Source organism: Coenobita brevimanus, chromosome 54 (genome assembly GCF_032717465.1).
Source record: "Coenobita brevimanus isolate Jiangsu-jjx chromosome 54, ASM3271746v2, whole genome shotgun sequence".
NCBI lineage: Eukaryota > Metazoa > Arthropoda > Malacostraca > Decapoda > Coenobitidae > Coenobita > Coenobita brevimanus.
Window position 1 is genome coordinate 3177803 of NC_137007.1, and position 26539 is coordinate 3204341.

The 26539-nt window shown below is 42.7% G+C and overlaps 1 protein-coding gene across 1 annotated transcript in view; it reads right to left on the reverse strand.

Moving 5' to 3' along the window:
* Nucleotides 1–26539, reverse strand: part of ss (aryl hydrocarbon receptor spineless) — a 725723-nt gene that overhangs the window by 125439 nt on the left and 573745 nt on the right. The window contains exon 4 of the mRNA XM_080273375.1: nucleotides 7004–7093. Within this exon, the coding sequence (XP_080129501.1) occupies nucleotides 7004–7093 (90 nt within the window). The remainder of the gene's footprint in view (nucleotides 1–7003; nucleotides 7094–26539) is intronic.

The following is a 26539-nucleotide window of genomic DNA, read 5'->3' on the forward strand; positions in this document are numbered from 1 at the left end:
ATTACTATTATCACAGCCATTATCCGTCATCTAAGGGTTTGTTTTCCTACGATAGAAGTGTAGGAAGAATATTTTAGTCCATGTTCAACAAAGGAGATTTTCCTTAACTCCTTGAAAGGTTGGAGACGCAAGGATGGACATTATTACAATTAGATATTAACACTCGCAGGCTCGTTTAGCGCATAAAATCGTCTACTAGAGTTATCCCCATCATGTGAAGGCTAATGGTGGCCGAGTCGAGGGAGAGGTGGCCTGCTGTCCTTATGGTCCTGAGTTCCATTTCCGTGGGGGCAGGAAACAGTTTAAGAATTTGAATTTCCTTAACACAGACTTTACTAATACACCATAAGAACCACCGCAATGTAAAATCCTGCTAATACCAATATACCAGATTTATACGAGACGGCCCTGGCATGTATTGAATGTGGACGGTGGGTGTTTGCGCCGAAGTGGTGACATGTGGAGGTGTGTGGTACGAAGAAGGTATGCTTGGCCTTAAAATAGGAGCTGTTAAACCTATGCCCAGAGTTGGACGCATTAAAAAAAAAAAAAAAAATAAATAACTCATTTTTTTTTATCAACTCATTCCCAGCTTAACCCCTTGAATCCCAAGACGTATTTTCTTAGTCTTCTTGCTATCTTCAGACGATTTTATTTAGCTCAGGGGAGACTTTTCAACTTCGACTGGACAGATACAACCTTAATAAACCCCTTTGCTGCTACACATCCTTCCCAGGTTGAATAAAATCGTGTGGAGACAACAATAATATAATCTGGAATAAGTTGTCGGGTTGAAGGGGTTAATAGGTGTTAGGTGAAACTGAATATAAAAACTGTTTGGAGCGCGAGAAGACTAAGGTTGTATCTGCTAGTTTGGGGGCATTAGTGAATCAATAACTAGCTGGCTACTGAACTGTTCCCTGGGGTAGACAAGATGAGAAACAGGTGGTGTGATTAGTACTGATGGTGTGAGGAGCACTGGTGGTGTGATTAGTACTGGTGGTGTGATTAGGCTAGTACTAGTGGTGTGATTAGTACTGGTGGTGTTGGTGTGAGAAGTACTGGTGATGTGATTAGGCTAGTACTGGTGGTGTGATTAGTACTGGTGGTGTGATTAGTACTGGTGGTGTGATTAGTACTGGTGGTGTGAGGAGTACTGGTGGTGTGATTAGGCTAGTACTGGTGGTGTGAGGAGTACTGGTGGTGTGATTAGTACTGGTGGTGTGAGGAGTACTGGTGGTGTGATTAGGCTAGTACTGGTGGTGTGAGGAGTACTGGTTGTGTCAAGAGTACTAGGTGGTGTAAGGAGTACTGGTGGTGTGAGGTGTACTGGTGGTGTGAGGTGTACTGGTGGTGTGAGGTGCACTTGATGGTGTGAGGAGTACTGGTGGTGTGAGGAGTACTAGCAGTGTCAAGAGTACTAGATGGTGTCAGGTGTGTGATAGTGTCAATGAAAATGAGTGACAATGTGTGGGTGGGTGTCATAGTGCGTAAATCAGGGTGGTAGTGTGTGTGTGTGTGTGTGTGTGTGTGTGTGTGTGTGTGTGTGTGTGTGTGTGTGTGTGTGTGTGTGTGTGTGTGTGTGTGTGTGTGTGTGTGTGTGTGTGTGTGTGTGTGTGTGTGTGTGTGTGTTTGAAGGTGTGCATTATTGTGTGAGTGAATGTGGCAGTGTGAATAAGTGTGGCAGTGTGTGAGTGCGCGTGGTAGTGTGAGTATGGATGGTAGTGTAAGTAAGAGTAGCAGGGAACGTGGAAGTGTTTATGAATAAGGGTGTAAGTGTGAGTAAATGTGGCAGTGTGAGTAAGTGAAGCAGTGTGAGTAGGCACAGCAGTGTACGCAGGTGTGGTAGTGTGAGTGGGTCTGGTAGTGTGAGTAAATGGCAGTGTGAATGGGGGTGGCAGTATCAGTAGGGGTGACAGTAGGTATGGGAGTGTGAGTAACTGTGGCAATGTGAATGAATGTAGCAATGTGAGTAAGTATGGGAGCGCGTGAATGACAGTGTGAGAAAAGGAGTGTGTGAATGAGGTGGCAGTGTGTGAGTGAGATGGCAGTATGTATGAGTGAGGTGGCAGTGTGTGAGTGAGTGTGGCAGTGTGTGAGTGAGGTGGCAGTGTGTGAGTGAGTGTGGCAGTGTGTGAGTGAGTGTGGCAGTGTGTGAGTGAGTGTGGCAGTGTGAGTGAGAGTACGAGGTGGAGGTGGTGGCTGGCTGGAATCAATGCCAGCACCATAAACAACCGCTGCAGCCCCAATAAAAACCTTATGGGAGGAGTCGCAAGGGAGAAGGCGCTGGGGAAGGGGTTGGCAGGGGGGGTCGCTGGTGCTTTGAGACCCCCGCGGCGGTTCCTCTGCTCCGGGGGGTTTATGAGGCAGTTCTTTTGAGCGGCGTGAGGTTCCCAGAAGTGAGGGGTGGGGGTGGTGGGGTTTGGGTGTATCAATGAGCTGCTTTACGAGTTAACTTCCCCCTCGCCCTGCACTCCTGGCCACTAGCGAGGTTAACTGGACTAATGAAATGAGTTGGGGGAAAGGTGGAAGTGAGACGTGGACGTGTTGGAAGAACAGAAATCACGACTTTTAAGATGAACTGCGAGAGAAGTATATGTGATGTTAATTAGGGAAATAGAAGGACAAATAAGCGAGTATGCAGGTATTATTGAAGTACATTTAGGAGTATGGCGTGGAATATGTATGAAGGACAGAAATCACCACTTTTGTTGTTGAGATGAGTTGCCAGAGTAGAGAGCGTGGAGAAACTGGAGGACAAATAAACGAATGAGCAGGCAAGGCGGGGTAGAACTGGGAGTAAGGCTTGGATAACATTTGGGGGACAGAAACCACTATGTGACTGAAATGAGTTAGGTAGATATGAGTAGAATAAATGGGCGAGTGTGCGGGTGAAGACAAAGTGCAGTGTAGAGGGACGAAACAGGTGTATAATTAAGAGGAATATATTTAGATGGCTTGGATATCAGAAGTGAATGGAGAACGCAAGGTTTACATGAAGTGTGCATAGAGACTGAACTGCTAAGGAAATGAGATGAACACCAAGGACAAAGTAGAAGGATAAACTGGAGGAAGAGGTGAGTTGGGTCGAAAGCATTTAAAGAAGAGAATGTAGACGAGTTGTACTTGAGTGGATTGGAAGTATAGCCTGTTTGTCGTAGCTACCTGGATGATTCTTGTATAAAGCGTTTGGATATAGAAAGACAAATTGATATGAAAGTCTGAAAATTTTGTGCATACATGTGCGGACAAAGACGTCTAGTGGTCTTATGGTCAGAATGTCCCGCTTGCAGTGACAGTCATGACAAATGCATGGAAGGTGACTATACACAGGAATTACCCTGGTCAAAACAAGTATGATGATTAAATTACAAAGTAAAATATAAATGAAAACAAAGTCAATACTGTTAGAAAACCCATCAATTTATGACACCCAATTAACAGTGAAATCAAACGACATACAATAATACCCTGAAACTATGTACTGTCAAGGTGTAAAGCCAAAGTACGTCTCTTGAATGACCCCCCCCCCAACACTCACCTTAGCCTGGCCGGAGCTGCTCGTTGACCCCACTATAACAAGGCAGGGCAACAGTGTCATTAACCCGGCTATTATAACCAGTAATCACTTCCCCTATCCCTCCACTATACCCCTCACCATCTCACACCCCTTCCCCTTGTACCCATCTCCACCACCTCGTAAATTCCCAACCCCCCTTTCTATCCACCCCCACCCCGTTCTTCACATACTGTTCATATATCACCACCACATCCTTCGTCATCCCCTCCCTCTTTTTCCATCCTGAACCCCTTCCTCTTGCATTCCTTTCTACGACGTCATAAATCTTTCTTCTCTATCCTCCTCTCCTCCACCTCCTACTCTACTTCCTCTTTTCATCACTTCTACATCCTTCATCCTCCTCCTTCTCCTTCCTACACTGTCGACCCCCTCCGTCTTCCACCTCCTTCCTATTGCTTTTCTCATTTTCCCTCTGCTTTCTCCTCTACTGCCTCAATCCACAACTCCCTCCTCCACCTCCTTAATATACCACCCCTTCCTCTAACTTTCACCACTTCTCCCTACTCCAGCCCTCATCGCCACTCACTCCACCCCCATCCCTGCTCCCGCCAAACTTCTTACCCCTTCAGCCTGAGTACATCTTTTTTACTTTTCATTCTAGTTAACCCCAAACGAATTTACTAGGCTACAAAGGATGCCATAGGACTGAATAGTTAGTTCTCACTCAACCTTTCTCCTGACTCTCACATCCTCTCCATTCCCTCCCATTTCCATCTCATATTATTCCTAGCCTTCTCCTCCAGTCAACACCACCATCTGAGTCTTCTCAACTTTTTACGTCACTTAGTATAAATTTCTGCCTATGAACTGCATCGTCATTAAGGCAGGTATCGACTATGGGTTGATTCTGACGGCCAGGTACTGTGACCTCCGCCTCACTGTCACTCCTCTGCTTACCTAAACCCACTAATACCTTACCTGCTCTTCCTTTTCCCTTCACCTGTTCCCCCTTCCCCTACCCCCTCCCCTTCCCCTTCCCATCTCCTCATGTAAATTCCTCTCATCCATGCTTCCTATATGTACTTTCCTTTTTCTACCTCGTCATACGTATTCGCCTCCCACATATCTCCCACATATACCCTCTCCTTACCTCCTCACATATGCCCAGCTCATATTCGCTTCCAATGCATATCCTCCCTTTCCCACCGCCTAATACATGCCCATTCTCAGCATACCTCCTCCTCCTACATACCAATTCTTCCCCATTTCCGCCTCCACTTACGCTGGAACTTCCACTCTCTGGTAACTTTACCCCGTCTCTCCCTTCCAATTCTCGCCCCCATAATCCCCACCTTCTCCTCCCACACTTGCTCTCCCTTATTTTCTCTTTTTTACCTGTTTCTTTTTTTTCCGTTTCTGTTTGTCACTCCCATGCCTCACCCCTGCATGCACCTCCTCTCTTCTTCTTCCCATATTTTTCACCCACACACTACACTCCCTCCTCGTACACATCCTCTTCCTGCTTTTCCTTCCATACACCCCATCCATTCCTACACCTAACTCCTCCTATAGCTACTCCTCCATCTTATATTTCCGCCTCTTCGTCTATGCCTTCTCTTCCATTTCCCATATCTGTTCCCCACATTCCCCATCCTCTTCTAGTGTCATTTATATTACAACAAATTCCTCTTTATTCTTTTCTGTAAGTCCTTTTCAATCTCATTCCAAAATCTCTAGGTGTCTTGAGCCTTTCGTTTCAGATTTCTCTTCATTCTCACCTCTTCTCAACCCCCATTTTTTACCTTTAAATCATTCATCTCTCTCTCTCTCTCTCTCTCTCTCTCTCTCTCTCTCTCTTCTTCGTCAAACCTTCGACATCCCCGCGCCTCACCACCAGACCCACTCACCACACCAACACGCCAGCTAATATCCCACTCAGACCACCACAGTCTCATTACCACATTAAGCGCTAACATCGTCGCTTAATGAGCCTACGGAAAAAAAAGAACACTAATTATCCCCTCTCTTTCTCTCCATCGGCTGTAATTACACTCATTTGCGCTGACTGCTGTAGGCGAGGAAGCGGGGTAATTGCATGATGTGTGTGTTTACCGCCTCGAGTTTGTCCTTCCTCAGTGTTATTATCTGGGCTTTATTCTCGCAAGTTAAGGAGACACATCCACCTTCCCCCGCTCCTAAAATGAGGCTAATTGTTTAATACGTGTGTCGAGGTGTGGGCTGACAATAGTGGTGCACCTGTTGTTGGCTGAAATTGAGTCCTTGATAATGCTAAAAGTGTCAAGGAAGTTATAAAAAGGAGGAGCATGGTCGTAATATCACTTCCTTGTTGCCCTTTAAAAAAAAATGAAGAATGACATATGGCGATGCTTCCACAATCAACAGAATTAGCGAATCGTCCACAAAGACCGTCAAAACAAAAAGCTTTCGAATGCATCACGTTGACTAAAAAAAAGAAAAAAAGAAAAAAAAAAAAAGACCAACGCCGAAGGATAACATATGAACGATGCATCCATAAACATCAGGATTAGTACATCATTCATAAAAACTATCACAAAAAATTAAGAAAAAAAAAAAAAAAAGGCCCGGAGTGCATGTAACTGAGTTCAGATTATGATTTTACCTCCTAGGAAACACTAATAGATGAAATGCCATACCGTGAAAAAAATATGAACGTTATTAAAGTGCTGTTCAACAAAAGCCAAAACAAGGAACGAGACAAAATAACGTGGAAAATGAAATACATCTTCAAATAAAAAAAAGGAATCACATTCATTAATCACTTACCTTCTTCAGATCGAATCACACACACACACACACACACACACACACACACACACACACACACACACACACACACTGAACAAAGACATAACGATCTCATTCTCAAAACTGGAAGGGTGAAGGCATACACAAGTCCTTATTTTCTTACGGTCCTTGTTGCAACAGTTCTGAAGCGTGGATGTGGTTACCCTCCCTACGACACCACACACTTCATTTACCAGCAAGAACGTGAAGCCCAACACTCTTCACTGTCATCATGGGCTTCACAAATAGGCTTCACAGAAATTTGAAGCTTACCTATACCTACGTCACTTCATATTTAACCCCTTGAATCCAGTGACGTCCTCTAGATTTTATTCCTCTTATCAGCTTTAAGGACATCTATTTTCTTATGGGGGGAAAGGTGTAGTCTTAATTAACCCCTCCACTGCTAGACATCCTTCTCAAGTTGCATATAAACACCTCGGAAAAATTTTTGAATTGGAAGGGATGAGTGTAGTATTAATAAATCCCTAAATCCCTTCATTAATAAAGTTCCTTCTAAAGTATAACCCCCTGAAGGTAGCAAGACTAAAGTAAAATAAATCTGACACCGAAATAAAAGGGTTAGGTCTGCAGTCGAAAATGTTCATACCTACTACTCAGAAAAGGGTAATGGAGTACAGGTGAGGCGACACTTACCTGGTGGAATCCGAGGTATGACTCGATGTTGTGGGTGGCGAAGAAGACCTCACCCTCGCAGGCCAGGATCACCAGGAACCCATTCAATGCCTGTGGGGGAGACAGAGGGGGTCGGGTGAGTCTGTGTGGTGTTATTCTGTGACGCACAAAATCGCCGGGGGTAGGATGTCCCTGTGGTGAAATTGCTAGACATAGAGTATCTCTTTGAAAACATTTATCAGGTTTTTTGAGATGACAGCAACAGAGATCTACCAACACTGTCAGAAACTGGGTGTCATGTGCATGGTAAGGTGCAGATGAGGTGGAAGAATCAGTCCAGGCTAAATGGTTTATATAAAATGGAAAAGAACTAAGTGGCATAAAGGATTACACTTGAGTCAGGAAAGGGTCCATTGGTAATTTGGTCTTGGTATATTTGTAAGACGCCGAGATATGACTTCAGATGATTGACAGAAAGAGCGACTGCCTTCACAGGAAATAGTCCGGTCATTCCTAAACCCAGAAATTGGGAGGACGACTTTCCTAATCTACTCTGAGTAACATCGACAGTTTCACACGTCACTGAGAAACGTCTCGAGGTGTGACGGCTAAATAACTCTGATTTATTTTCACCTTCACGTTCACTTTGTCACTAGAAATGAACCAGTTAAAATCACTCACCAAACCTCTCGCACCTACTCTTGTCGGATAAGGAGGTTCCCTAGCATCTCTTCCTTAGCGATTTATATTTGGATATGACTGATTAGTATAATTTTGTACGTTATCTGTGCAGAGTATGGCGATGTTTGAGGAATTTGTATAACAGAATGGGAGCGTAAGGTGTAAGAAGCAAAACAAATACCTTAGGAAAAGGTGTTAGGGAGCTTCCATAACCAATGAGAATACGGGTTCTGGTCTCACCTGTAGGGGGGCAAGTACAGTATAAGGAACCAGCACGCCTTACACAGACACACTCCCTCGCATGTGACACTTTCTGACACCACTTCCTCAGCTGTATTTCTGAGTATGACACAGTGCTATTTTCTTGAACATAATGTATATAATAATGTTCGCTAGCAGTGACGTTACAATGACTGATGTTCAAGATAGAGATATATAAAAATAGCGTAGTTGGAGATACAGCAGTTTAAGCAGTGATGTAAGTTGATGATGAGTAAAGAGAGTAATAAGCGACTGATGTTAGGTATATAGATAAAACAGTGTAATTAGACGTAGATGAATATAAGTGGTTATGTTGTAATTACTGATGTTAGACTAGTAGATCAATAAAAACAGTATATCTAGAGACAGACAAATGTAAGTGGACAGACAAATGTAAGTGGACAGACGAATGTAACTGGACAGACGAATGTAAGTGGATGGACGAATGTAAATGGTTATGCTGTAATTAATGTATGAGTGGCACACATAAAAAAAAAATGAGCATAATTATAGACGAAGGTAAATAGTTGTGCAATAATTTTTGACGCTAAGAGTGGCAGACAAATAACAACATCAACACAAGCTAGAAATAAAAGAAGAGACCCTTTAGGACTTATGGCAAGGATAACAAGCGAACATGTAGGTAAATCAGTAAATAAAGGGATAAAGAAGAGATGGTACAAAGCCACCTCAGCTGTTGACATTTTCGCCCCCAGACAAGCACTCAGAAATGGTGTCCCGTCTTTGCTAGGGATATTAACAAAAAATACTGGTAAATGGCGCTGTTTGGACGGTACCGGAGACCTCTAGCGGTAGCGGAAGGAACTAATGGAAAACTTACGCCCTCATTTCCGGGAGGCATGAGAGAGAGAGAGAGAGAGAGAGAGAGAGAGAGAGAGAGAGAGAGAGAGAGAGAGAGAGATTCAACAAGAAGAGTGGCAAATGAGGAAATGAGGTCACGGTAAATAGTAAAGAATTTAGAAGGAAAATCGTCATAAGCAAAACAATAAAGTAGAGGAAAGACACATAAAATAAAGATACGAGAATAGGAAAGTTAGTTGATTAGAGATAAAATAAAATGTAAGAGACACAAGACATCTATCTAACCCAAGCATGGTAAAAGACTGTCATGAGCAGAATAAAATTATCTACCTATCTATTTATCTATCTATCTGCATATCTGTCTGTCTATCAATGTACTAAACGAAGATAACAGAGACCAAATGAACACGAAAAATCATAAATCCTTCTGCATTCTCGGGTGGCTGCATAAATATCTAAAGTAAGGCCACGTTGTCGACAAAAAGAGTTCTTAAAAAAACTCCTCTGTGCATTGTTATTCTGAGTGTTCCGCCGAATTTATAGTGAGGTATGTTATCTTAAAACACACACACACACACACACACACACACACACACACACACACACACACATAAGCAGTGAGTGACCAGAATGTAGGTTGCCAATACCCACCTGAAGAAAGATATATCGCGCGCACACACACACACACACACATGAAGCTATCGTGTTTGCCAAATCGAAGAAGCTTTGTCAGAATTTCAAAGTGTACCAAAAGATCACCTTAAATTCATACTCGAGTGGCACACGAGAGAGAGAGAGAGAGAGAGAGAGAGAGAGAGAGAGAGAGAGAGAGAGAGAGAGAGAATAATTATGTACCGAGAAGATAACTTTACTGAAGCTAACAACATTATTTCATTGTTAGTAATAAAGAAGTATGCCTAGACTGCGTAAATGATGCACGCAGATCTAAATAAAGTCCTTTTTACAGATTACTTTATTATCAAACAGTAAATGCTTGTGGTTTCAGTGTCGTGTGTTTTCTCTGCTCTCCGTGTCATACATTCCGCCCTACTCTGGTTTTCACTTACATTCCGCCATTCCTCAGCAGACTATATTGACTAAATCTACTTTCAACCCCTCCCGTACGAGACCATTTTTTTTATTTTGAGAGAGAGAGAGAGAGAGAGAGAGAGAGAGAGAGAGAGAGAGAGAGAGAGAGAGAGAGAGAGAGAGAGAGAGAGAGAGAGAGAGGAATTTAGTCAGCTAAGGGGAGGGCTTTCTCGACTAGGAGGGGTTGGATATGGCATTAATAAACCCCATTACTATAAGACACCCTTTGTAAGCTTAATAAAATCGTCTGGAGATAGATAAAAAATATATACGTCTAGAAATACAGGAATAAGTTATCACAAAAATCTCAGCTCTCATACACCCATAATAATTGCCTTTCCAAACTACTGTCCCCTCCAATCACCCTCCCTGGACAAGACGCCTCCATAATGCATGACAGCCAATCACAACCACGGCTAAAAATGCTGAATCGATGACGGGGCGAGGGGTGGGGGACGGGAGACGAAGATATGTGGAAAGGTGAGGTGTTACAAGGAGCAGCCATCGTTCACAGGAGCAGAGGTTATTGTTCAGGGGAGGGGGTGTCTGGCATGTGGATGGGTCAGTGTCTCCTTTACGCACAAGTAGATTGATAGATAGATAGACAGACAGACAGAGAGAAACACAGACACATGAACACACACACACACACACACACACACACACACACACACACACACACACACACACAGATATATTATTGACAAATATGTCAGTGATAAAAAAGCAAATAAATAAATAAATAGGGAGCACGACAAATACTAGGAAACAAAAGGAAAAGGACGATCAGAAAAAAAAAAAAATTGTTCTGGAGCTAAATCCTTTGATGTACAAGGTAAGAACTGAGCCAAAAAGACAGACAAAGAAGCAAGCGCTATAAACCTTAGATACAGAAAGCAGGAACTGGAATATCTGAACACTGGAACAAAACAAGTTTCGAAAAAAGAGCACACTGATAAAGATCAAAGAGGAAGTACGAGTATATATATATATATATATATATATATATATATATATATATATATATATATACACACACACATATATATATATATATATATATATATATATATATATATATATATATATATATATATATCAGCAATGGACCCATGGCACCGTAATTTCCACAAAAGGCAAATAAAGATGGGCAGATGACACTCACCAGAATTTTCCTTTAATATTTTTCACCATATTTTTGGACACCTCACGTGGCCATCATCTGGGTACAGACGGAGGATCCTACCATCCACCCATCATTCAATCCATTTTTGACCCATCAGATGCGTAGGAGCCCGGGGACAGACTATTCAGTTACAGCTTTTAAGGCAACGGTGACCAGCCTCACATCAGCCCCTGAGTAGCATTATGCTAGCAATAAACCCCAACCACCCTCGGATATAAACCCTTACAGGCTCATTGCGTTTGGGGTGCTTTAGTCCTCTAAACCACAGGACATCATTTGATGTTATGGTTACCACACAACATAGTAAATGATATCTTCGTTTACTGGAAACCATTTCATTGGCTTGTCACTCAGTGTACAGACTACCGATGGCAGCACTACATTAAGTGAGTGGATGGTGGGCGCCTCTACCTACCATAAAAGACAGTAAATTGAATTAAGTACAGTATATAGTATTCCATAATATGAAATTATCATTTACTGTAAACAATATCCATCAGGAGAAATCAGTAAGATATAAATACACGAAATAATCAGATCATAAGGTTAACAAAGTAAGAGGTGCTGAACGAACAACCCCAAACAGCAGGAGGGCAGGTGACATGTCGGAGCGCCGTGTATCATCAATAAACAATCCGGCAATTACCCGAGCAAACTATTGGACTCCCGCCTCACATGTCACCGCCTTGGCCACCACACCGCCCTCACCCTCACACCCTCATTCACTACTTAATGTCAGCAACTCAAGAATCTTTGGCACCTTTTATTTTATTGCAAACTAAGGAAGGCATTTACGTTGGACAGTAACTCCAGTTTATTAATTCCGGTCAGTGCAACTTTTTCCGCCATGACAGTAAATAAGAAGGACTTTGTCACACCATACTTCACTTTTTCACACCATCCATTACCTTGTCTCACCCTACCCTCACCTCCAAATCTCCTTCCTCTTCTTCCCTCCTTCCCGTTCCTCCCTCCTTCCCTTCCTTCTTCCCCTCTTCACCTCCAACGGCCTCTCCATTCCGCCCCCTTACCTCTCCTCTTCATTACCCATCCATGACTCACCAAATTATTCAGTCTGCCTTTTCACTACGTCACCAGTCCTTGATCAGCCTACTCACCTTTGCCTTACCATCATTAAATTTTACTTCACCATCACCACATCCTTGCCTCACCATCCTTGCTTCAGTATTATTAGTTTTTATTTCATTCCTGACATACCATCATCCCTTTTTTTTGTCTCGTCACCACCCCATGCATGCCTACCTACCACCCTATTCTTTCCTCACCAATTCCCTATTTCTGACTCATTTTCACCCTACACTTGTTTCACGACTGCTTGATTTTTGTTGTACCCTCATCTCATTCCACCATCACCCCATCCTTTCTCCACCATGAACCCATCCTTTCTCCACCATCAACCCATCTTTGCCACACCATTACTCCATCCTTTCTCCACCATCAATCCCATCTCAGTTACCCCAGACAGTGAAGGAAGAGGACACAGTAATCACAGCCCAAAATGCACCGTATTACTGTGTCTGGCGATTGTTATAGATCTTCACTATCGAACAGGTACCGACTCCTTCGCTAGATTTATTCCCTTCCATCCTGCCTCGTAAATCACCTGTCTCTTATCCTCCTTCACACACACACACACACACACACACACACACACACACACACACACTCCGAATCCGTCTCTTTAAGCTCTCTTCCACCTAAACTCCTTCACGCTCTCACCGTCTACTGATCGGTCTCATACTCTGCCAACCCGCCTCATACCCACTTGACTAACCTGCTTCCTTGCTTGTCGGCCTACGATTCTCTTACATCATTTTACGATTGTCTCACAGAGGAGTCGTTTAACTGCCTTATGGTGTATTTGCTTCTCTATTTCAGCCTTCAATACCTCTTTACTTATCTGTATTCCCTCCCTTAAACACAGTTTTTCCTCTTTATTTCAACGTCTTTCTCCCCCATTCCCTTTTCCAACTTTATTTATGTATACATATTTTCATTAACCTTCCACTATATACGTTATTTAACCAGCACTGTAACTCCCTCATTACTTTACCAACTACCATCCTCCCCCTCTCTCCCATACAGCTCTCCTTCCTTCCTCACTCTGCCACAATTTTGCTTTCTCCCTCTCTGTTTGCTTGTTATAACCTACTTACTTGCTTGCCCACCTAACCCATATCCTATCGAACACCCTCCTACCCAGAATACCTCAATCCATAATGGTTTCCACTGTAACTTACAACCCGAATAAATTATAACTGCACATTGTTGTTGCGTTGATAATGAAAATACAACATAAGTGAGTACTGGATGGTGGATGGATGGATGAACAATAAAAATAGAAAATAATTAGACACAAATGACAACCTGCTTGCCATTCTACCTCACCCCATACCACCCCAACCACCTACCTCGCACCACCATTAACCTTATCTCACCCCCTACCTACCCCAATCACCTACCTTGCACCTCAATTAACCTTACCTCACCCCCTACCTACCCCAGCCACCTCCCTCGCACCTCAATTAACCTCACCTCACCCCCTACCAACCCCAACCAACTACCTCGCACCTCCATTAACCTCACCTCACCCCCAACCTACCCCAACCACCTACCTCGCACCCCCATTAACCTACCCCAACCACCTACCTCGCACCCCCCACCTTTCACCCAGCGTCGAAACAAAAGGAAAGTCACGGTGCCTCACTCTCCCCTCCCCGAAACCAACAGATGAAAGCTATTTGTCCACTTCTCCTCTGCTATTCACTTGTCCCCTCGCAATGAACATGTAAGAGAGGAAGCATAGTCAAAATTGAAAAATGGTCACACAGGGGAGGGGAGAGAGGGGTGTGCTGGATGGGTAAGGAGTGTGTGTGTGTGTGTGTGTGTGTGTGTGTGTGTGTGTGTGTGTGTGAGAGAGAGAGAGAGAGAGAGAGAGAGAGAGAGAGAGAGAGAGAGAGAGAGAGTTCCAAGCCCAGCAATTACACTAATGACGTTATCAATACCTTTTCCTCTTGTATACCCCAAATGTCAATAATCCACCTCTTATAGTTTTTCACTCACTGATTTACACAAGGACAGTAATTTCAAAACGCAGCTGTTATTTTTCTTTTTGTGGCCTTAGGATGCTCTGAACGCGAACCTAGTGGACTGCAGGCTGAAGTTCCCCTCACCCTGCAGCCCACCATCCTCCTTTTCGGGAATGCGGAGGGAGATGAAGGACGTTTGCGTAATCGGGAATCAGAGACGCTTTTTTCTATCAGTGGCACCAACACATCAAAACATAGCAATATAATAATAATAATAATAATAATAATAATAATAACAATAACAATAATAAGACCACCACCACCACCACCACCACTACTACCACAACTACTACTGCTACTACTACTACCACCACCACCACCAACACCACCACCACAACCACCACCACCACTACTACTACTACTACTATTACTATTATTACTACTACTATTAGGAGACAATGCGAGGAACTGAATGGTGGGGTTAGGTCAGGGTGGAGTGGGAGGAAGATGATTGGATTGGCGAAACGGCATAAACCCCACGCAACACAACGCATCACCACGCAACACAACACTAACACTTGCCAACCCAGCACCACACATCACCACTTAACGTATCACCACACAGCACAGCAAGCCACTACGCAACACAGTATACCACCAACAAATGCAACACCCCATCATTGAGAAAAACACATCACTCAACACCTGACAACGAAGCACCAAACATCACCGCTTCGTATAACACCATACAACACAGTACACCACCACCGAACACAACACATCACCATACATCACAGCACGCCACCACAAACACATCACCACACAAAAAAACACCGCAAAAGCATCAAGGAACATCACAGAACCCAGCACTAACACTTGACAGAGCAACAAAACACACCACAACACCAGCATCACACAGCACGCAACTATTACACACACCACAACAGCGCAACACTAATCGGAACAATACCACAATATCGCAACACACGACTCGACTAAGCCACGGTAATACAAAACAAAACTCTACTAACTACAACAGTATAATGGCAACACAACACACAACTAAGAAAATACATTAACCACTGACCACAATAACGCAACACAACACCTGCCTAATCGCACTATCACAATAACACAGGATAAAGCACAATAACTACAATATAACACCACCATAAGGCCACACAACACACAGGTGACCCTCCAATAACGCGACACCAGCGCAACACAACACGACGCAACACACACACAATACATCAGCCATTACCATAAATTACAAGAGGAAGACACAATACACGGGCAGACACGGACCTCATGACCACACATCATCCCCTTCTATCCCCCCACACCACCACCTCCCCCTCCCTCCTCTCCCCCAACACCACTCCCCCTCTCCTCTCTCACCTCCACACCACTCCCCCTCCTCCCTTTCCCCCCACGCCACCACTTTTCCCTCCCCTCTTTTCCCTCGAAGCACTCCCATTCCCCTTTTTCCTTTCCTTCCTATCATACCCCTTCCTTTCTTCACCTCCAACTTCTCACATCCCCTCTTCCACTCTCCCTCCATCACAGCACCACCATTTCAACCTCTCCCCTCTCCTCTCATGCGTCTCCCATTCTCCCCTCCATCTCCCATTCCTTCACCTGCCTCTTTCTTTCTCTCCCCCTCCAACTTCTCGCATCCTCTTTCCCCTTTCCCCCCGTCCCCCATCACTGCACTACCATCACTTCCCCCTCTCCTCTCCCACACCACTCCAGTCCCCTCCCCCTCCCTCTCTCCTTCCCTTCCTATACAACTCTCATCTCTTCCTTCCCACTTCTCACATCTCTTTTCTCCCCTTTCCCTCACACCACTACCACAATATCCCTTCTCACATGACCATTCCACCCCAACATCCCTCCCATACCGTCCTTCCTCTCCCCTTCCCCTTCCCACACCCTTCACCTTGTTTCCCCTCCCCATTTCGCTCATCCCCTCTCTCTCTCCTCTCCCTCCCCACACCCCTCTCTCCCCAGTCACTTCTGCCACAGCTCAGCATGGTAGCCAATCGATGGGCTCTATCATGCGGCCTTCTTCATGGCTGTTAAAAGTTCTCTACCATGGCTTAAAACAAGACAAGTTCTACAAGTTTATTTTCCATTCTTGCTACCATACCGTCCCTGTGCCATGGTGGGAGTAGGCAACTATACTCATTTTGCTCTAACTTGGCTTAAAACTGCCATCTCTCCATCTGGAATGACGAGTTGTAACAAGAGATGTACACTACATATGATGCTCATAACGAAGAAGTGTTATGGAGAGGATGTTATGCGTGGTATCGACTTTTTCTGCCCCTGAACTACGAGAATAAGCTACAAAAGGACGAAAATCTGGGCCAAGTTACGATGAAAGAGGCATAGTTGATATACTCTGCCAAGGTGCTATATCCCACTATTAATACTTTGCCAGACATGGGCTTCCCACAGAGGTGAAGAAAATCGTCTGGTGGTAGTTAGTGTATAGTATTTAAGTAATGTCCTGTCCTGCAAATGGTTAACTTTTAAAGGCGGGGACTTACTTTGGCATTATGTTCTAGTGTACTTCAGATGTTTTTACTTATATGAAAAACAAAAAACTATTCCCTGAAGTAAGAAGACGTTCCAAAGATTTAAATATCCTCAGCTCTGTTTGGTGCCCTTCTGTGGTATACTATTAAGATGCTTTCCTACGGCACTGCTTCATAACGCTCTGTTATGGTGCCCTGTTATGGTATTGTTGTGGTGCGCTTATGGTGTCACTCCAGCTAGACGTGCTACCATCCCACCATGATCTATAATTTCATCACACCTTCCTGAGATCCACCTCAATGACTGGAGTTATTTGGACATCACAAACTCTCCATTATTCACCACACCCTCACACGACCACCAATTACCACCATCCACTATCATCACCCATTCATCACCATCACCCACACAATATCGTCCACTCAACACCACCAGCTCCACACATCACTATCACCCACTCATTACTTCATATCACCATCACCCACACATCATCACACATCACCACCACCCCACCATGAAACACACATCACCACACATCATCATCATCCACACAACACCGGATATCACTGAGCACTCCCCAACACCCAATCACCACGACACACCACGGACCGCAAGCCTTCATCCATCACCACATTCATCACCATCACCCCTCCTCGGCCCATCATCACTCGCGCTGTAATACCCCTGCAGTACCTCACCACTCAGATATTACCACACCTACATGAACGAGTTTATTCCCGGGAGAAGAGGAATACAGTTTCAGTGCTTCTTTAAATATTCTCATTAAATATTACTTTCGAATATTCAGTGTAGTATTCCTTTCCAGTATCTTTCTATAATATTTTCCATCACTAATTTCCGTCCTCGTTTTTGTGTTCACTCAAATGTGTTTCAAATCCTTTTTCAAAATTCTTAATATTCTTTTCTACTATTCATTTAAAAAACTATTCAACTTCTTTTTCTAATAAATTATCAAGTTTTTTTTTTCTATTTCATATATATAACTATTCTCGTTAATATTCGTGTCTGATATTCTTCTTGTTCTTCGTTAATAATATTCTTCGATACTCTCTGTAATATTCTTTGGAAATATAAGCGTAAATGTTAATACTTTTATTCCAAATCTACCACACACCTACCAATACAATGATCGGAATCGGTACCACAACTACCACAATTATAAACATCAGGGTCTCTATTAGCCACTACCACAACAACCACACCCAAGCTAAAACAACACGCTAATTTGCAACCCATTATTTACCTTTATTGCACAATCACAGTATCAACACACACACACACACACACACACACACACACACACACACACACACACACACACACACACACACACACACACACACACACACACACACACTACAGCATCTCGTGTGTGACCAATAAACTTACCACAACACCATAAAACAAAGGTAGCAGGGGATCTCTCTCTCTCTCTCTGACTCACTCTACTTTCTATGATTCACTACTTGCTTCCATGATACCCACCCTGACTCACCTCCTGACTCACTCCCAAACTGACTCCTTCCCTCCGTGGTGTAATTCTTAACTCTCTCTCTCTCCCTTCTCTACCTCAATTAATCGAACTCTCTTTTTTCTTCCTTACTTATCACCTCCATCTATATTTTCTCCCTCCCTAACCAGTTTTCTCTTTCTTCTCTACCTCTTCTAATCAGCCTCCCTCACTCATTACCTCCCTCCCTTCAGTATTCCTTGATTTCTTCACCCTTTCTCTCTCACACTTCATCCTTCCAACACTCCCTCGACTCTTGGATCACTCTGTACTTCGATACTTCTTTTGTTTACTGTATTTTCGATTAGCTTACAGTCGTGTTTATCCGGATACAGTGAGAAAAGTGACAGCAATTTATTTATGTATTTATAATTTATCTGGTCGCTGTGTGCATGTGTTTTTTCAGCACTTCTTTCACTCCTACAAGTAATCGCCAAATCAAACGCGTCCATAACACATTACTTTCTATAGTCACGTCTGTTCTTTACTCCAGCTCTCGCACCTATAACTGAAATAAAGACCTGGATTACACATTAGACGGTTGCATATAGTAGGGGAAATCTTGGGACAAAATTAATATTCACTGTCTGCCTTACTAAATGTGTAGTTGACAGTCACTAATGTTATACCTTCTTCTACTTCTTCTTCTAAATGGAAAATGAGAAAATTAGACAGGTAAAGAGATAACAGGAAATACAGAAAGACAGACATACATACTGACAGAAGTTACAGGAAATCAGACAGGACATACGAACTGACAGAGGGAGTTAAGGAGGGTGTCAAACAGAATAACAGACAGACTAACAAAGAAGCAAGATGGCCTAGGTAAATATTTAAAAGAAAATTGAGGATGCATAACAACTGCTATAAAACTAAAAAAAAAAAAAAATAAAATAAATAGGAACGAGACACTTTAAATCGGCAAATCTTTTTCCAATAACAAACAACACACCCCAATCCAAACACACCACAACGGCGGTAATTCACCTCTGTTTTTCTTTCACTGTCGCCGAAGACCCCAAACAGCGCTTGAATCATGATAATTTGCGTGGACGTGATTTGCATAGCCGTAATTTGCGTGGCCGTATTATATAACCTCATTCCCGTTACCGCCCGTGACAATGCACAAGGATTTTTCTGCCGGCCATAAAGTCGCTTCTATGACAGTCATTTGGGCTCTCGCTCTCTCTCTTGACCCCACCTGGCTTGATCTCTCTCTCTCTCTCTCTCTCTCTCTCTCACACATACACACACACACACACACACACACACACACACACACACACACACACACACACACACACACACACACACCCATCCTTAAGGTCCTCTTTTACACTTTTACAATTCTCTGTTCTCCTTTATTTCCTTCCTGCTTTATTTTTTATTTATTTCCCTTCCTTCCTTTCTTCCCACTCCTTTTAATGTGCTCCCTCTCTTTATTCACTAATTTTCTCTCCTACTTCAGCTCCCCACACCTTCCTCCTCTTCCTTTCCCTCACTTTCCCTCTATGTCTACTTTTCATTTTCCATTCACCTCCCCCAGTCCACTTCTTCCTCTTCTCATTTCCTGTTCATCATTTTGCCTCTCTCCTTCCCCTTCCTTCCCTCCCCTCATTATCCCCTTCATCATGCGTCGCCTCTCTCTCTCCCTCTTCACTCTTTCTCCCCTCTCTCCCATTTCCCTCTTTCTCCCCTCTTTTCTTTCTCATCTCCTTCCTTCTTGCTTATCGTTCACCTTCTCGTCTTCTTCCCTCCCATCATCATTTAGTGCTTATCTGTTGCTCCCCTCTTCTGCACCTTCCTCATTCCCTTCCTCTCTCTCTCTCTCTCTCTCTCTCTCTCTCTCTCTCTCTCTCTCTCTCTCCAACATCAAAGGCTTCTTAAACCCTCGCTAAATCCCCTCCAAAAAGAAGCCTTCAGATAAATCGACCTCTTCGACTGGCCTGACCTAACTACCCTAATGTTCCAATCGACAGGGCACCAAGCGCTCCTAAAAATACCTCCACTACGGCAGAGTTAAGAAGGAATATTATCATCACTGTATGCCTATTTCACTTTAATACATGGAGATAATACGTATACAGTAAATAAATGTGTATGTGACAAAAATACAGAACATTTTATGGACACTGCACCTAGCATTTTTTAATACTGGGAAACGGGAAAAGAATTATTGATATTAAACACCGAAAATACTTAGTCTTCATCTTTTTTTCTCCTGATACAGTCGGAGCTATGAATCTGTCTGTCTATTTACCGCCTACTCACTGTCTGACCCAGCATCCTGTGAAGGGTAACCGAAATCTCGTAGGGTTCAGGAAGCTCCCTAACACCTTTTCCTAAGCGATTTCTTTTGCCTATTACACCTTACTGTCCGATCGTGTTACATAAACCCTCCAAACACCGCCATGTTCTGTGTAAATAACGTACAAAAGGATATTAGCTGGCCATATCCAAAAATAAATCGCTAAGGAAGAGGTGTTATGGTGCCTCCTTACCCTACGAGGACACGGACTTAAGTCCTTCATAAAACATTTCTTATGTCCACTAATAACCTGTCGTTCCACGCTATACCATCAGAAAATTAGCAGCGGATTCATATGCTCTGGCTACTACTATGTTGAATCTTGCTTCTGTTGACTTTGAAGATAAAATGATTCCTTCTCAGCCTGTTAGTGTCATGATAATAATAATAACGGTAATAATAGGAATAATAATAATAATAATAATAATAACAAATCACTAGAATTCTGAAACTGCTGAAGAAGTATTCAAAGAACTCCTCATTCCACATGAAAATACTGTACTTTTATCATTGTAGACCTAATATTAAGGAAATTTTGGTATGACTCAGAAATTTTTACTGATATTGACGTGTGACCTTGAGATCAAAATCAAAACCATTCATAACAGGCAAATCACGTTCACTCATGACCCACTACATTTCCACAGAGTTTGGTCAAAATCGGCCAAATACTTTCCGATTTAGGACTTTCAGTCATGAGGCGGCCATTTTGCTTTTCCTCAATATCTCAGAAAGTATTTGCCGGATCTCATTATCAATTCCCAGATGCTCTAGTAGATGCTGACGACTACATTCTGCAGCATTTGCAAAGCAATCGACTCAGTAGTTTTTGCTGCACAGGAGCGCAAAAATTGTTAAAAAATAACACAGAGGGCGCTACTGCAGAGCTTGCGCTAGGGAAAAAAAAAAATCTATGCAAAAAAAAGCCCGCAAACAAGATACATCACTCCTGAAAATTTCAAGTCTCTATCTCGAACGGTCTTGGAATGGCAGCCTTCTAGATCTCCCTTCCCCCCCAAAAAAATCTACAATATCAATTAGAATTCCAGAGAATGTGTTCTTAATTACTAATAAAACATCATGGCACTGCAAGAGAAAGGTAAGAGGAGATATTTATAAAGGATCTTAGCCTATATTTACGATAGTCTCCGTAGCCATTATTTATTATTTATGGCCGTAATTATTCACTTGTTATTAGCTTAAGACTGATGGCGAAGCGCCTATAGTTCTTTTATATTAACGTGGCCTAGATTTTCGTCTTTTCGCAGCTTACTTCACATAGTTACATGGCAGAAACAGTACTATGGGTCTGCATCTTTCCCGCAGCACTTCTTTGTGACTAGTGCCACATTTTAGTGTTAATATACTGCTACAACTCAGCGCTCAAGACAGAGGGATGGCAGATTTAGGCCAAGTTAGAGTAAAAAGTAGTTGTATAAATGAAGAGGAAACTAAAATCCTGCAAATTTATACACAACTCAAGCTCAGGATATTCTCTGTATAAGGAACCTGATCTTTGTCTAAAATTAATGTCCACACTGGGATCTTCCTGGCTAAAGAAAATGGCGTCTTATCTAGGGCCTGACATACCGCGGCACTTAAGAGGTTAATTAGTAAAGGGACTGACGACGACTGGGGCAAATGATAGTGCACTTGGAGGCGAAATTGGAGCTGCAGCACACTTTCCGCTGTGCATGTGCGTTTTTTTTACATACCTACCTACACACACAGACACACACACACGCTCATAAACATGCATAAAAACACACCTACTCTCTTCCGCATGTTTCTCGCTCTGTTGCTGTCTGTATTTCTCTCTCTCTCTCTCTCTCTCTCTCTCTCTCTCTCTCTCTCTCTCTCAGACAGTTTCTTTTTACTGCCGTCACTGTACAAGCACCATCAGGTTCTTTAAGTCACACCATCAACCACGTTATGCTCTTTCAATACACCATTTGAGAGGGTATTTCTGAGAGAGAGAGAGAGAGAGAGAGAGAGAGAGAGAGAGAGAGAGAGTGTGTGTGTGTGTGTGTGTGTGTGTGTGTGTGTGTGTGTGTGTGTGTGTGTGTGTGTGTGTGTGTGTGTGTGTGTGTGTGTGTGTGTGTGTGTGTGTGTGTGTGTGTGTTGGGGGGGCCACTACACACCAGAACGTTCCCCCTCCCCACCACAATCCTCTCCCACCCAATCGATAGTACGTTCCACACTACTGAACGCGGAACTCTCTTCTAGTGGCGTTTACAATGAGGAACAGTGATGATAATACATTGTTCCTCCCTCGTATTGACACACAGGAACTTTTTCTCCCATCATCTCGTTCTAAAAATGTACAACTGTAATGAGTGTAATCTGCTTAGTACTTTTTATCCACTACTAAATCCACGTAGAGTGCATCCCCTCGTGTACTACCTAGCCACTAGCACTGTGCACATTCCACTTTTTACTCAGCCTTTGTTTCTTCTTTTTTCAGTCACACTCCATGAGCTATACATTCATCACTACTCACACCCAGAATACACCACTAAAAGGTCAGCTCATCCAATTATCTCTCTGCTGATGCACTGCGAGCGTCTCTTAACCCGGTCTGTGTGTGTGTGTGTGTGTGTGTGTGTGTGTGTGTGTGTGTGTGTGTGTGTGTGTGTGTGTGTGTGTGTGTGTGTGTGTGTGTGTGTGTAATCTGTTGTCTCATTTACATTTTTTACTCGCCAGACGATTTCATACAGATGAGGAACACCATTGTCCTGAAAATGTTAAGCCTGTCTTGAATATTCCATTTAATCCCTGTGTCTTACTTCTTTTTATATATTTTCTCGTCATCCTTATTAAGCTTTCACGGGTAGAAAAGTGCATTGTCTACAGGCCAGTGTCTTTTAATAACCCGTAACCATGTCCCCAATTGTCACAACCTTAATAACCTCAGACGGCACACATATACGACAGCCACCGGTGAGGAAAGTGTGGCACATAAAACTTACATAAAACGGGGAAGGAGACAGAAAGCAGCGGTAAAGGAACAAGGAGGAGAGTCAGCGATAATAACTCGTAAACAAGGCTGAAAGTACACCAGCGCTGAGATATGGAGGGATAATCTGGAGGTGAGGGGCACTCCGTGAAGCAAGGAAGGAAGGAAGGTAGGAGGGGAAGGAAGGAGGGAACGAGAGAAGGGAAGGAAGGAAAGAAGGAAGGCTGGCAGAAAGAAGGAAGGCTGGCAGGAAGAAGGAAATAGGAAGGAAGGCAGGCAGGAAGAAGGAAGTAGGAAGGAAGGAAGGAAGGAAAGAAGAATGTAAGAAAGAAAGGAGGAAGAAAAGGGATACTGAATATACGATGGAGTGACTGAGCGAATGAAAGGATGGAAGGAAGGAAAAAAGATAATTAACTGAAGGAAGGAAAGGACAGGAAGGGGTCTGAATGTAGGATGAAATGGATAACTGAATGAAAGAAATGAAGAATATCCGCTAATGATGAACCAAAGTATGGAAGAGTGCCAGGAAGAACATGAAATGAATGAACCATTATAGGAAAGAATTAATTAAAGGAAAAGAGAGAATTAGAAGGTAAAGGAAGGAAAAGTGAGAATTATCACAGAAAGGAAGAAAAAGAGAATTATTAGATAAAAGAAGGAAAAGAGAAAATTATTGGCCACAGGAAGGAAAAGAGAGAATCATCAGGCAAAGGAAGAAGAGAAGTATTAGTTAAAGACTTGAGAAGAGAGAAATATTAAGTAAAGAAAGAGAAGAGAGATTTTGTTAAGTAAAGGTTGAAAAAAGAGAGAATTATTAGGTAAAGGAAGGAAAACTGACAAGCTCGCACGTGACTCTCCCCCCAAAACCCTGGCCCAACCGTATCTTTGTTTACCTTCCGTAGTTCCCCTCCCGGTCGATAGGTGGCCCCATTGTCGCCTCCCCCCTTCCCGCTTCTCCTCCTCGTAATTACCCTTCCATATCGCCCTGACCCTTAACTACATTTAACCCCTCATTAGTTCGCTATAATGGGACCCTGGCGGTCATTTGGGGCATTAATCTTTATTCTTTTTTAACCAGTGTTTTGGCTACCGTTGTGCCGAGACTGGAATGCATTATGAAGATATCTTGGGACGAGGCAAGTGGATTTATTCTTGTTGCCTTTATGAGATTTTCACTACACCTTCCCGGAGATATATTTTGCCTACAACATTATATCATTTATTTTTTTGTTTTTATTTTTTTTTTTTTACGATACTCTTGCAAACTCTGACGATATTGAATGAATCTGAGTAGCATTTTTAGCTCTCTGCCTAACTGCCTATAGCCAATCTTAATTCCAGGAGTGGCCACACACGAACTGCCTCCAAGTCATCCTGTCATCCACCTTCAAGCTGCCCTATCCCTAACTCACACCACCTGTACTCATATACCTCTCCACCCCATCCCTCCATCTCATCCTCGGTCTCCCCATCCCCTCTCCTCATCCACCTCACTGACATACACTCTCCTTGTCAGTCTCACTCTCAGTTCTCCCCACCTGGCCAAACCAACTCATCGTTCTTCTCCTAGCACTTTCCATCATATCCACATAACATACAAGAGAATATGAAATTAATGTGAGAAATTAGTCGAAAAAAAAAGAAGTTTTACAAAATCTTCCAAATTTACGATAACATGGCTAAAAGGGAGGAAGCAGGAAGAGAGAGAGAGAGAAAAAAAAAAGCAAGACTGATATGTATAATGGAGAATATAAAGATAATATGTAGAGACGAGGCAAAGAAAACAAGAGTAGGTAAGTAAAGATTAAAAAAGATAAAGAACGACCTTCATATAAATAAATAAAAGACTAAATCAATAAAGAATGAACTGGGCATGAAGGAAAAACAGAAATTCGAATACAATATTAAAAATGATGGCAGGACATAACGAAGAAGAAGAAGAAGAAGAAGATGATGATGATGAAGATGATGATGAAGGAAAAGAAGAAGAAGAAGAAGGAAGTAAAGAAGGCCTATAGTCAATGTGATAAAATGTGTAGAGGGCAAAGAAGAAAAAAAACAGTCAAACTGCAATACCAAAGAAATCTGGAGGCATGGCAAAGAAAAATAAAGAAATAAAGAAAACGAAATTCGTATTAATGCATAGTGAACACAGAAAGACAAATAAAGTATGAGAAATTAAAAAAAAAAGGGAGGAAGGAAGGACAGACCAGAACAATAATAAAAAATAGAATTCATGACTGCAAAATTTTGAAGGCCTTAGTAAAAAAAAATAAAATGCTGAAATAAGGAGATAACATGCAAAAGAAAAAGCAAGGAATGAAAATAATTACGAAAGAATAAGAGAGAGAGAGAGAGAGAGAGAGAGAGAGAGAGAGAGAGAGAGAGAGAGAGAGAGAGAGAGAGAGAGAGAGAGAGAGAGAACGGAAGGCAAGACGGAAAGAATACACGAAAATATTAATACACGTGATATGCCTAAAAGATGGAAAGAAAAGAAAAAGCGAAGAAAAACTAGTCACGAAGAAGTGGCGAAAAGGGAGAGAGGAAGAGGAAGAGAAAAGGAGACACAGGAACACGAAGAGAGACAAAAATGGAAGAAAATAAGATCAAAGACGAAGAAATAGACTGAGACGAGGAAGCACAAGATGAATATAAGACTAAAGAGGAAGAGGAAGGAAAGGAGTGGATTTATAGAGGAGGAGGAGGAGGAGGGGGAGGAGGAGAGGGAGGAGGAGGATCATCAAGAAGTAGTCTCGTGGGAGGCAGTGTGAGCTATGACCTCTACTGGAACTCCTATCGACCTCCATCCTAGGTCTCCTCTCTCTCTCTCTCTCTCTTGCTTTCTTCCATTTTCTCCCTTGAACTTTTACTTTCCTATCTGTTTCTTGCATTTCCTTTCATCACCTTTTACTCCTCGCTTTTACTTTCATCAGATAAACACACACACACACACACACACACACACACACACACACACACACACACATTAACATCATTTCTTTAACCATCCCTATCATCATCATTTCTCTCATTTTCTGTTGGCTCATTTCCACTTTAATATGTCTGTATTTCTTTCTCCTTTCGTCAACTGTACTCCCAGTTTCCCTTGACTCGCTTTACACACACACA